The 14,248-nt window shown below is 39.0% G+C and overlaps 1 protein-coding gene across 3 annotated transcripts in view; it reads left to right on the forward strand.

Moving 5' to 3' along the window:
- EGF (epidermal growth factor) overlaps positions 1 to 14,248 on the forward strand; it is an 87,901-nt gene that overhangs the window by 54,427 nt on the left and 19,226 nt on the right. For 2 of the 3 annotated variants that reach the window (XM_045187065.3, XM_045187075.3), the window contains exons 14-18: positions 1,461 to 1,628; positions 2,331 to 2,480; positions 5,717 to 5,836; positions 11,640 to 11,756; positions 12,429 to 12,554. In XM_045187065.3, the coding sequence (XP_045043000.2) occupies positions 1,461 to 1,628; positions 2,331 to 2,480; positions 5,717 to 5,836; positions 11,640 to 11,756; positions 12,429 to 12,554 (681 nt within the window). The remainder of the gene's footprint in view (positions 1 to 1,460; positions 1,629 to 2,330; positions 2,481 to 5,716; positions 5,837 to 11,639; positions 11,757 to 12,428; positions 12,555 to 14,248) is intronic. The other variant, XM_045187071.3, reaches the window with a different exon arrangement.

A 14,248-nucleotide genomic window follows, 5' to 3' on the forward strand; every position in this document is an offset into this window, starting at 1 on the left:
TAATGGCCCTGGTCAGTAATGATGGGTGGAGGCTCCCCGTCACCTGGAGAAGGCATTTGCATTTGCTGCCAGAAGAGGGAGACATTCATTCTAATCCACCAAACCCATCTCTCCTTGCAAAGCACCGCCTGGGGAATGTGACAGGATGTGATTAAAGCTTCTAAACTTGGGTGTCTTTAGCTTTAGTCTTTAATTACTTGATATGGTATATTACAACATTTCCTTTCTCACTAAATATTAGAAAATCTTATCAGAGCAACTTCAGCATCAGGGGGAAGTGGGTTTAGTTGAGGTGGGGTCAGAAGGGCCAACCCAGGGGTTGGTAGTGATGAAAATGGCAGCAGCAGATAATAAATGACTTTCAAAACACTTGGCTAAAAATGGAAGGAAAGAGACAAAAAGAAGCCAGGAGGAGTAGTCAAGGGGATGAGGAAATTCAGATGGGAGAGACCTGAAGATATTTATTCATTAGTTACAGGAAAGAAGCTAGTAGAATGAAAAGAATGAAGATGTAAACAAAAGGGATAATTGACTAAACAATGGCCTAGAGCAGGCAGGACAGAGGACACCAGGAGCACAGGTCAATGGGTGAATATTATTAGATAAGAGGCAAGATAGGAAAAGAGGTGGACGTCCAATGCAGGGAAATATGTTGATAGAGCTGGGAATTCGAGGACACTCTTATTCAGTTACCATATTTTTTGGACTATAAGACGTGCTCCCTACCCCGCAAATTTGGGAGGAAAATGGGGGCGTGTCTTATAGTATGAATGTAGCTTACATGGATCACTTGATGGGTGGGCAGTGGTGGAGCAGGGGTTTTTTTCCCTATTTTCCTTCTCTAAAACCTAGGTACATCTTATGGTCCGGTGCATCTTATAGTCTGAAAAATACGGTATCTTAAATTTTTAAATATCCTTACAGCAACCTGTGAATTAGTATACTACCTATTCCTGCCATTCAAAAGCCAAGGAACTGAAGGCAAAGAGGGCTAAGATTATTTGCTGGAGTTTAGTCTATAAATAGTGACAGAATCACACGAACACAAACGTTGTTCAGTGATTCTCATCCAGGTGCTGTTGCAGGGTGGGGCCCAAGTAGGTTTACAGTTATTCGTAAGGAAAATAATACAACAATTAATAAATAATAATACGAGAATAAACTCTGTAATTTGCGTACTCACAACTATAAATCTACTTTCACCGCACCCTGTACATCCATGAGGCCACGTTCTCCAGTTCTTCGAATGCTGGGTGACAATGGGCTTTGTGAGGACTTCACACCACCTGGTTTCCATGCTGAGACGAGGTTGCCCGTCAGGTGGTGGCTCGTACCTTGCTTAGCAGCTATGTTAAATAGTTGATTTAGTCTAGGGATCGCATGAACGTTTCAAGCCTTGTCCTTTGAAACATATTCATGGCAAAGACAAGATGGATGACGTGGACGGGAACCTCTTGCAGGTCGCCCATTTGCTGTGGCTGTGTTTGAGGATCACGTGTGGTTCTCTGACTGGACTGTGCCATCGGTAATAAGGGTGAACAAGAGGACTGGCAAAAACAGGGTACGTCTCCGAGGCAGCATGCTGAAGCCCTCATCACTGGTTGTAGTTCATCCATTGGCAAAACCAGGTACACTGGACATGTTACACAGTCTTTCTTTGACTGGAATCTACAACTATTTTAATTGTTTGATAGCAAGGGAGGAGGGGAGATTTTGCCATTCTCACTAATCTAGGGAGATATTAAAATTTCCTGAGATTTAGATTTTGTTTATACTAAAACTGTCTGGTAGTGAATTTGGGCTTTAGTCTTCCAATCTCATTTTCCCCCTCCTGGACAGCTGTTACTTATGTGGTCCTTTTAAAAGACTCTTGGGTTAAAGGAACTAAGGGTGGGGGAGGGGGAGGGGGAGGGACAATTTAGACACATGCAGTGGGAGCTTCGATCTACACTGGGGCCTTTCTCTGCTCCCCGACAGTGCCAGGGAGTGAGCACATAGAAGAAGCTTCTAGTGACTTACAGTAACTCTTCTTTCCTTGCTGCCCTTTGTCAGTTTGACTAGATCATGAGCTAGGAAATAGGAATTTCATTAGCCTAAAGAGCTTCTTGGACAAATGTACTGGTTATACTTAAATAACTCATAAGATAATAACATTCTGAACTAATCTTAATGGCTCCTTATAAGAAGTCTTCTGAAATAGCTCTTCATATGGGCTCCACTTAGATACAACGAGTTTCTTTCTCCAAAAGCTGTACACTGTGATTTGTATCAAGGACACCCTTTTGATCTCCAAGCCCTTCTGTGAATGCATCTCTTTTCTGCCCCACCAGGGGCAGATCCCTGCTTATATCAAAACGGAGGCTGTGCACACATTTGCAAAGAGGAGTTTGGAACTGCTCAGTGTTCGTGTCGTGAAGGTTTTGTGAAGGCCTCAGATGGGAAAATGTGTCTGGCTCTAAATGTCCATCAGATATCGACAGGTAATATAATAAATTATGTGTCTTACCTTGGCCCAGGAATATAGTTTTATTCTACATTGAACCTTATGCACTTGCTGATCTTTAATATTTCATATATTAGAAGCTCCTCTGATTTTAGGGATGCCAAGTGTTTTATTTTCTTCCTCTGATGAGTATGGGCTTCTTTTTGTTAAAAAAATACCACAATTTATTAACTGTATTTTTTTCCATTCTCCTACTTGTACCTCCCTTCTCCTGTAATCACCACACTGTTGTCCGTGTCTATGACTCCTTTTTCATTTTTGCTTGATCCTTCCACCCCTTAACCCCCTCATAACTGTCATGCTGCTCTCTGTTTATGAGTTTGTCTCCATTTTGCTTATTAGTTCAGTTTGTTCATTAGATTCCGCATATGAGTGAAATCATATGGTATTTATCTTTCTCTGACTGGCTTATTTCACTTAGCATAGTGTTCTCCAGGTCCATCCATGCTGTCACAAATGGTAAAAAAAAAAATTTTATGGCTGAGTAGAATTCCATTGTGTAAATGTTCCATAGTTGTTTTATCTACTCATCTACTGATGGACACTTGGGCTGCTTCCATATCTTGGCTATTGTAAATAACACTGCAATGAACACAGGGGTGCTTATGTTCTTTTGAAGTAATGTTTTTGGTTTCTTTGCATATATTTCCAGAAGTGGGATTGCTGGATCAGAAGACAGATCCATTTTACATTTTTTGTGGCATCTCCATACTACTTTCCATAGTGGCTGCACCAATCTGCATTCCCACTAACAGTGCACTAGGGCTCCCCTTTCTGCACATCCTTGCCAGCACTTGTTGTTTATTGATTTATTGATGTTAGCCATTCAGACAGGTGTGAAATGATATCTCATTGTGGTTTTAGTTTTCATTCCTCTGATGATTAGTGGCCTTGAGCATCTTTTCATAGGTCTATGGGCCATCTGTATGTCCTCTTTGGGGAAGTGCCTATTCAGATCATGGACCGGAATTGGATATTTTGGATTTTCAGAACTTTCTATTGATTGTTGCCTTAGGACAACAGTTCTTAATATTTTTGGCTTCAGGTGCCCTTTATACTTCTAAAAATAATTGAGAATCCCAGAGTTTTTGTTTTTGTAAACTACATCTATCAATATTTATATTGGAAATTTAAAAAATTCTAAAAATATCTCTTAAAATTATACTAATATTCCATCATATATGAACATAACATATTTTTATAGAAATAAGTGAAATGATTATATTTTCCAAAACAAAAAAAAAACGTGCAGTAAGAAGAATGGCATTGGTTTACCTTTATATCTAATGTCTGGCTTAATAGAAGGCAGCTGGATTCTCCTGCCTGTGTGTAGGTTAAGTCTGCTGCTGGGTTGTTTTGGTTGAAGCCTATAAAGAAAATTTGGCCTCACAGAGACATGGAGTTGGAAATGGGAGGAAGGAATATTTAATAGCTTTTTCAGATGCCTTTTTTTGCATTTTTTATTTGATACTATATCAGCACTATACATTTGGTAGTTTCTTGGAGCTTAGTTGCAATGTGGAATCTGAAGCCATATCATTGAACTTTTTTGTCTTCTGACACATTAAAATCCAATGATCTATTTTGTACTTTGAGTGTCTCTTTTATCTTGCATGATTTGGTCGCATCATATTTTGGTCATTTGAAAATTTGGTTGAGTTATGCAGATCTTCCAATTGGCACATTCATGTACAAAAATCACATTTATTAAGTATCACAATCAAACACAACAGAAAAGTTTTGAGTATTGAGATTTTGTCAAGCTCATGGTAGTGCAATAAATTTTCTATAATAGAATTCTACTTTTCAGTTGAAAGCTCAAATTTTATTATGGCAACAAGTACTGTGAGTTGTTTTTCTTGAAATGACAGGCTCACTTCATTCATTTTTTTCAAAAAAAAAAAGCTTGCCAAATCCCCAAGTGTTAATACATAATTTATCAATTATCCTTTCAAGTAAAAATCATGTTCAGTGAAAAAAAAGACTAGTTTTAACTTGCAAGTCAAAGAGCATACAAGTTATTTTCCTTCAGGCAACCATCATAATTCAGTATCTTCACAGATAACAGAGTGTTTTATGTGTACTTCCCACTTTATTATAAGAATGTTAGAGCCAAATATTCCATGGGCAAGATTTTAAAAGATTAATAATTCTTACTTTTTAAAAAATCCTTACCCAAGGACATTTTTTCATTGCTTTTTAGAGAGAGAGAAAGAGAGAGAGAGAAACATGTATTGGCTGCCTTCTAGATGGGGGATCAAACCCACAACCTATGTATGTGCCCTGACCAGGAATCAAACTCAAGACCTCTCAGTCTATGGGACAATGCTCCAACCAACTGAGCCACAATGGCCAGGGTAGTAATTATTACTCTTCATCAAGGATCCTTTTAAATGAAAGAAGTGTGTGTGTGTGTGTGTGTGTGAGAGAGAGAGAGAGAGAGAGAGAGAGAGAGAATGTGTGTGTGAGAGAGAGAGAGCGATTATATGTGGCGGTGAGGAACATGACTACTAATAGAGTTTGGTGCCATGGCTTGATTCAGGTCAAGGCTTTGCAGTTCCACCCATCATGGCTTTTGTCCATTAGTGTCAATCCAGATACAGTGGAAAAAGTCAAATCACATCAAAGTTATTTGCCTTTTATAAAAATAGTTTGACCTTATAAATTCTATGCAGTGGGACCCCAGGGATCCACGCACCATGCTTACAGAGCACACTTGGCGTTTTAAGGGATCCATTTCTCCCATATCTGGGAAGTTGCATAGGTCCCATGCCTATGTTAAATTATGGCTTGTTTATGCCCATCCACATATGTAAATACAAGTAAAATCAGGCTAAAATAAGTGTTGAAAACAGCCTAAAGGAGGAGTATGTATGGAAGGCGTCTCATCAGTTTTTCCCTTGTAATGACATTCTATGATTATAAGCTGATTATATTCATAAGGATTCTGGTTTTTGGGTTTTTTTTGCCAGTACCTAAAAATATCCTGCCTTTCTTCCCTGCCAGCCCCCTCCCTCAACCATCAAGTTGCATAGAGTAAAGCTGGGATGGTGTGGTATAGCCAGTGAGGTGTTCAAAGTCACCAAGACCCTGATAGTTTCCTTGAATGCTGTTACTGTATTCTCAACTAACCAAGAGCCATAAATACAAATTAAACAAAACTTTTCTTGAATCATGAAAGGTATATTAATTATATCTGTTGACCTTCTATAGGTAGTGAAGTAGATCTAAGTAATCAAGAAATGTCATCGGACTTATTATCCGGCAGTCAAGGGTCTGAAGATAACACTACACAATCTCAACATATGCTTGTGGCTGAAATCATGGTGTCAGGTATGAATAACGAGTCTCTAGTACTGCTTTGGTCCCAGCAATTTCCATCCCACCAATCAGAAATTCTGAATTATCTCTCTAATCTAACGTTGGTTAAATCTACACAAAGCTAGCAAAGCCACACTTTGGTCCTTCTTGTCTGAACTGTGTGCCTGAGGAAGATGACTCCATATGAACTTGACTCATTGAGACTCTTTGGACTTAAACCTTCTTGGAAGAAATCTAACTTGGAAACAAAGGCAAAAAATAAGACAGAGCAGACTAGAGTGTATCCCTCCATACCTAGTATTTTTCGTATTTGGCCCATGTAGCTGTACTTCCATTAGTGTAAAAGTAGATAATAATTGATAAGAAAATATAGTTTGTTTCCTTCAGCTGCTCCAGAAAATCCACAAATAGAAAATATTAGAATTTTTCTCCTATATGACACATTTATCACCAAAATGCTAAGTTATTTGTTCAGTATGTAACAACTTTAGAGAACCTAATTCTTTTATATTATATATTCACTCATGAGGCCAGTGGTTTCCAAATTGGATTTAGTTCAGCCTGAGGTCTTCTGCAAGCTCCACCCCTTCTCACTCTAGGTCTCTGACCTTCAGTCAGTGCAGCTGAGTAAGATTTTAACAAAATGTCTGTGACTAAAAATAAGTTTGGAAACCACAGTAGGACATTACATGTGTTTAATCAAATACTCATCAAACTTCCGTGATCTGCTGACTCTTTTGTCAATGTACACATCCCTGGGACCTCATACCCCTCCTCAGAAGAACTTACAGTGTGATTTCTGATAAAAATACAAAGAGGCAGATATTTTTAATAGTGATAATTTGTATGGAGCTTTAGAGTTTATCAGGTACTTTATCCTCTAATTTGATCCTTTATCACATCATTTCTCAGATTTGAAAACTGAGACTAAGATATATGAAGTTAGTGAATTGACCAAAGTTTTTTTTTAAGTTAGGACCAAATAATTAGTTCATGTCAAGAAAAGAAGTACTGAAAACATTGTCACGTCAAGGATATTATTCATTTAACAGCTATTTCTTTGTCAAACTCAGCACCATGCTGAGTGCTGTGGATGCCATGATGAGATAAATACAGCCCCGGTCTCCAAGGTCAAAGTCTGATGTGGAGACAAACAATATGAGGAAATAATATAAGTATTAGCAGTATGGAGAAACTTTCAGAGCCACTAGGGATCCCTAGAGGTTCATAAAGCATATTTTAAAAAAACTAATGTTTGGGAGACTCAAAGACCAAGATGAATGACAGTAAATTAGGCACATAGGTAAGATGGGGGAGGGATAAAATGGCCAAAGATTTGGAATACATATATCATATAGGCTGTGTTTGGCTTCATACATGGAGACTATACTCTGCTTTGTGTGGAATAGGTGGAATTGATTGTTTTGGTTAAAAACTACCTCATCTTTTCATACCTGGATTGTGTTCTTCTTTATCTTTGTCTTCAAAGTTGTAGTTGTACCTGTGTTAGCCTAAGGGGTCTTATTTATGAGTGAGATTTCATTTCAACAAAGTTTCTATACTAAAAAAGATTTTAAAACTCTATACTGGATTTTATGTCAATATATTCTTATTGCCCAAAGACACACAGACTGATATGTAGCAAGTAAACCTGTGTACAATACCACAAAGAAATTCAATCATAAAAAGTTTTGGAGGGCTATAGCAGTGGCATCTAGGAAACAGTGGAGAACACTTCTGCTCCTACCTTGAGCAGACTTCCAGTCACATTGGAGGCATAGGTAGACACACTTACCTCCTTGCGCAACCACAAGAAGAGTTACAACAAAACCTCAAAATAAAAAACACCCAGAACTGTCAGAAAATCAATCTGTATGGAAGTCTGACAACCAACGATGTAAAGAAGCCACCTTTATCCAGATGGGTAGGAGGGGCAGAGGTGCAGAGATGGACCAGAGATGGGTGGAGAGGCAAGGAGATGTGGTGTGGCACAGAGAGGCAGCGGTGGTGGTAGAACAGGTGATCCCACATTCATGTGAGGTGGATAAAAATCAGGAGGGATACCTTGGGAGTAAGCGATCCCAGCCCCAGGCCAGACTGTACAGCACAGGGTTCCGATACCAGGGAGATAAATCCCCAAAACTTCTAGTTGTAAAAACCAGTGTGGGTGGAGTAGTGGAAGAAATTGCCAGATTTTCAGGAGAGTCTGTTTAAAGGGTCCACATGGACTTGGAACTTACACAAAGCCACCCACTCTTGGATTCAGCACCAGGGCAACAACTGGAAGGGTGCCAGTTGCATACGGGAAGTGGCTGAAGTGAAAGGAAAAGGGGCAAGTGCTGGGCAAACCTCCAGAAGCCAGGCAGCAGCATTGTCCCCACTCAGAATCCTCCCCCTACACAGAGCCACAAAGTGGTGAAGTGGGTTGCTCCACCCTATCGAATACCTAAGGTTCTGCCCCTTATAACTTAACAAGTGCACTAAGACAAGGAATCAAAGCAGCTCTACCTAATACACAGAAAGAAACACAGCAATGTTGCCAAATTGAGGATACAAAAAAATATGGCCCAAATGAAAGAACACAACAAAACCCCAGAAAAATAGCTAAACAAAATGGAGATAGCCAACTCGTCAGAGGCAGAGTTCAAAACACTGGTGATCAGGATGCTCAAAGCACTCATGGAGTATGGCAACAACATAAAGGAAGAAATGAAGGTTACACTCAGTGAAATTCAGAAAAATCTACAGGAACCAACAGTGTAAGGAAAGAAGCCAGATTTAAATCAACAACTTGTAACATAAGGAAGAAATAAGCATTTAGCCAGAACAGAAAGAAGAAATAAGAATTAAGAAAAGCAAGGATAGTGTAAGAAGCCTCTGTGACATCTCCAAACATGCTAACATCCAAATCATAAGGGTGCCAGAAGGAGAAGAGGAAGAGGAAGAAATTGAAAACTTATTTGAAAAAATAATAAAAGAAAAGTTTCCCAATTTGGTGAAGGAAATAGGCATACAAGTCTGGGAAGCTCAGAGAGTTCCAAACAAGTTGAACCCAAAGAGGACCACACCAAGAAACATCATAATTAAAATGTGAAAGGTTAAAGATAAAGAGAGAATCTTAAAAGCAGCAAGAGAAAAGCAGAGAGTTACCTACAAAGGAGTTCCCATAAAACTGTCAGCTGACTTCTCAAAAGAAACCTTGCAGGCAAGAAGTGACTGGCAAAAAGTATTCAAAGTGTTGAAAAGCAAGGACCTACAACCAAGATTACTCTATCTAACAAAGCTATCATTTAGAATGGAAGGGCAGATAAAGTACTTCCCAGACAAGGTAAAGCTAAAGTTCATCACCACCAAGCCCTTACTACATGAAATGTTAAAGGGACTTATCTAAGAAAAAGAATAAGATCAAAACTATGAACAGTAAACTGACAACAAACTTGCGACTATCAACAACCGAACCTAAAAAAAGAAAAACGAACTAAGTAAACAACTAGAACGAGAAAAGATTCACAGGAATGGAGATCCCATGGAGGGTCTTCAGTGGGGAGTAAGAGGGGAGAGAATGGGGGAAAAGTACAGGGAATAAGAAGCATAAATGGTGGATACAAAATAGACAGGGGGAGGTTAAGAATAGTATGGGAAATGGAGAAGCCAAAGAATTTATATGCATGACCCATGGACGTGAACTGAAAGGGGGGATTGCTGGAGGGAAGGGGGATACTAAGTGGAGGGGGACAAAGAGGGAAAAATTGGAATAACTATAATAGCATAATCAATAAAATATACTTTTTAAAAGTTTTATTGTGAAATTTACTAAAATCATGAGTTATTCAAATTCATGAATAAAATTTAAAATTCTTAATGTGGCCTGTTGGGCCCTAGATGAGCTAGCCCTTACACACTTCACCCACCTAAACGTGTGCCCTTCCATCCCCAGCCTTCTGTGACCTGCTTCAGTTACCCTGACCTTACCTGTCACATGCAGGTGTTGTTGTGTTCTTGTCCCACAGTGCTCTTCCTAACCCCGTCAAATCCTGCAAATCCTTCAGATTTCAGCTTTATATGCTCCTACTCAGAAAGGCTTTTCTAGTCTCCTGTCTGGGTGAGGTGAGAGCTACTTCACGGACTATAGTAGGTATTGTTTCATGAATAGTGCTTATCATAGTTGTTCTTCAACACTAGAAAGCAAAGCTCTTGTCTGTATTCTCCACCACTGTATTTTTGGTCTGGCATGTATTAGATACTTTTGAATAAAATTATTAATTTTATGAACAGGCCCCAGAATGTAGTTTTCTAGTGTGATAGGCTAATTCTGATTCAGGCTGTCACAGTATTCTTCTTCTTTATCATCCTTATTTACATAGGCATAATATTTTATAATTCTCAAAGGAATTTTTTTAATCTCTTTTTTTTCAAGTTCTTTCAACAGGCATGTGAAGTAGACTGGGCAGAAATCATCACCTGTATTTTACAGAAAAGGAGTGTAGAGCCTGGGCATTCCTTCCTTCTAGAGCTAGTTTGTGACAGAAAGGACTTTGGCTATAGCCCATCCCTCCAACAACTGCATATCCATTGCTTTTCATTATGCAAAGCAGCCTTAATGTTTGCAAGTTACCAAATAAATCCTGAATCATATTCTAATTTAAGATAATTGTGCAAGTGATTTAAAATGTCTTGCATAATTGGATACTGTCCACCACACACTCTGAATAGCTTTGTGATTTGGAAGCTAGTCCTCCAAATAAAAGCCGAATCAAATGGGTAATTGATTTAGTCTGAAGTTATCCATCTTTAAGAGTCATGAGTGACACATTACCAAGGAAGCCTGAAAGGCATGTTTTCCCACAAGAGCAATCTTACTCAAATAGCTAAGCAAATCAAACACAATTACCCAATGTCTGCATTCACATGGCATCAAATCCTACTTTGATCATTTAACTTTCTTTAAATTTATGGGCAAGTTTGACCTCTTCTATACTCAGATGAGCAAACTTACTAGCGAGTAGACAGATGACAGATTATATCCTCCTGTGGTATGTCAAATCCCCCCAACTCAGAAAGGGAGGAGGCACTTGGAGAATGATTATATACATAAGTAGTTCAAGGGGAGAAAAATTTGCTCATATTTATGGCTCAGCATGCAACTCTGTCCCCTGGGGCATTTGCATTTCAATGGAGTATGAAATGAATTGATCCATTTACAGCATTTACTTTATATGGTTCATGACTTTGTAAAAGTACCTCGAGGTTTGCAAGTCACTACATAAATCTTGATAATAAACATACATTGTGACATACATATTCTATGACTCATAAACCATAATTTTAGTAAATTGACAACAAATCTTTATGATTGAATCTCTTTGTCATGTTAGTACACAAAGCTACTTGCTGTATATTACTCCATGTGACTTTGAGGGATAAGAACATACCAACCGCTTTGGTATGTCATAATGGTTGCGAATGCTCAAATAAGCAATAAACCTTTTGAAATTTGAATCCATTTACTCCAAGCAATTTTATGAATCAAATTTTAAATGCTTTTAAAAATTGTACATTAAGTTCACACAGGGCTATTTGAACACCAAACAGTTAAGACTAAAGATTTGTTGAGAGCATGTAAATGGAAACATATGGCTTACAGATCCTTTCACATGGACATAGCTTCCAGGTCAAGAGTGCTTCTGTTGGAGGGTTAACTTGTCCCAGAACTTAGAAAAGGATGTGCTGGAATGTTCTGTAGAACCCAGAACATTAAAGCCTATATTTGCCTCTGAGGTCTGGAAATAATCTGATGGGGTTCTTGCTGTTGCAGATGAAGATGACTGCGGTCCCATGGGATGTGGTGCACACTCTCAATGTGTCCCAGAGGGAGAGGTCGCCACGTGTCAGTGTTTGAGAGGATTTGCTGGGGATGGAAGAGTATGTTCTGGTAAGAGCAAAGGCCAATGAGCATAATTGTAAAAAAGAGTGAACCAGAAACACTGAGACTGTATGGGTTCCAAATCTCCAGAAAGACTTACATGATCAGCGGGATTGAATAAATTGTTTGGTATCAGCTAAAAAGATAATGGATAGCATGCATAGAAAATATGAAACATATAATATGTTGTTACATTACATTGCGTTTATGGTGAAGTTATGAAATATATGCAGTTGACATTAAGGAGAAGAATTTATAATTTATTTCAGAAGCATGAATTTGAGTTCAAGTCAAACTTATAAATTCAACACTTCCCATAAAAACACAACCATTTTCCCCCCTAAAGCTTAGGTCATAAGTTTTAGTTTAATAAATAGATTGAGATGGATAGCCTTCTATTTTATACTGATAGCCTCAAAATAAGTTAGCAATTACTGTAAAAATCTCAGGACTCATAGTCTGAAACTATGCACAAAGTGATTTATTTACACATACTTAGCTAATCAAATGTGAGAAATCTGTGAAAATTGATTAAGATATGAACTTTATGGATTTGTATTGCACTTGCAGTCTCTGTAAATAGCTGAATGATTGTGTATAAGATTATACTTATTTTTTCCTAGTATGCTCATTTACACCAGGGTTGCCTATATAGTTCGTTTGTTCCTCATTTTCCTACAGATGTAGATGAATGTGACATGGGTACCGCAGCTTGCCCGCACCCCTCCTCCGAGTGCATCAACACTGAAGGTGGCTACGTGTGCCGGTGCTCAGAAGGCTACCAAGGAGATGGGACTCATTGCCTTGGTAAGAGCGCGTGTGCGAGGCGGGTGGGTGGAGGCTGGCCTCAGAGAATCACGAAATGCTCTGGGTGTGGTGGCCAACAAAAAACGGACATAACTGGGGTGACATGCATGTTAAAACTGAAAGAGGAGTTGTGTGACCTGTTCAAAGTGACATATTTCAGTTTCTGGTACACAGTCAAGTTTGTGCCCATGTGTTCTCGCATGAGTCAGCAAAAACACCCTGTAGAGCTAATTTACCCCTCTGCCTTTCTGGTTCTTTTCCCTGGGTTTGAGTTACACCAGTGCCTCATCAATACTCTATACTTTGAGCCATCATGAGGGGAATTGAACATTTTCTTTCTCACCAAATTGCCAATTGAACGGTGGTGAACTACAGAGCTGATACAAGCTTTACTGTGTGTGTGTGTGTATGTGTGTGTGTGTGTGTGTGTGTGTGTGTGTGAAGGAGAGGAGGTGTGGTTCTGTGAAAAGGCTCTGCAGGGGCTCTCAATATATTCACCAGATGAAAGACTCAAGCTCCTGACACTTGCATACAAATAGAGAATGATTAAGACCTCTTTCATAACCACCATCCTCTGCCAAGGTCTGGGAGTGGCTCTTTGGGGGGAGTTCACTTAGTGAATGTCTTGTTCCAGTCCAGGTGTCAGCAGCGTGGCATCACCATACAAGCGAAGACCTGCCCAAAGCCATCATAGCCAGTGAAGTGGTAGTCTGAAGTTTTACAGGGCTTTAAATTGTCTTTTTGAGTATTTACTTTTCTTCCTGAAAACAAAAATCTTTCACGGTGAAGGGCAGATACCCAGATAAGAAGCTATCATACTGCTTTCTCCTATATGTTGAGGTTAAAGATGAAATTTCAGTCAGTTTTCTGGATCTGGTTGGTTTAAATCAGACCTTTAGGAGATTAGCGTTGTGGCGTCCACAGACATCTGTAAATGCTATTTTAAGCACATATTTGGCTATTAGTCAGGAAAATGTCACTGCTCTAATTAAGCAGGCTCATAGATAATTTAGACAAATAGGCTTTATATTTCATTTGCTTTGAGGAAAAAGGAAGGCATACTTTCCTGGACTCTGGATTTTCACTCTGTTACTAACTGCCTCCTTTCCAGTATCAAACACACCACGGGGTGTCAAGGCCCAGCCAACCCCATAGCAGCAGCGAGCTTGTTCCTGTCCTCTCTCCCTCCCTCTCCTTTTCCTTTTCTCTCTTTCCTTTCCTCTCCATATACGTGTATATATGATAGATAGAGAAAGAGAGACATAGATACACTGCTGTATAGAAGTGTTGTTGTCATTCTTATTGCAAAAACTAGTTGTGTTTCTTGGCCGAGGGTATATCTTTGATTTTGCTTCTTGCAAAAGCTCTCTCTCACTCTCAAGGTGATAGTTCACAGAGATAATAACAGGAAGTCAGTCTTTTAAAAAAGATTCAGTTTGAGCCATTCAGGATAGCAATGCAATAGGATAGAGATTTGATTGGCTGCTATTAGTGCAAAGACACAGTACTAGGAGCTGTGAGGAATATCAAGATGATGAAGTCAGTCCTTACCTGCAAGGAGAGTATGATCTTAAAGAAATACATATAGCTGTGATCATTGGTGAAGAAAGTTATGCATCATAAGAGAAGCTAAAACTACAGTGGAAGTTCCAAACTGAAAGAAATATCTGTTAGAGTTTTTGGGAAAGACTTCA

Source organism: Desmodus rotundus, chromosome 4 (genome assembly GCF_022682495.2).
Source record: "Desmodus rotundus isolate HL8 chromosome 4, HLdesRot8A.1, whole genome shotgun sequence".
NCBI lineage: Eukaryota > Metazoa > Chordata > Mammalia > Chiroptera > Phyllostomidae > Desmodus > Desmodus rotundus.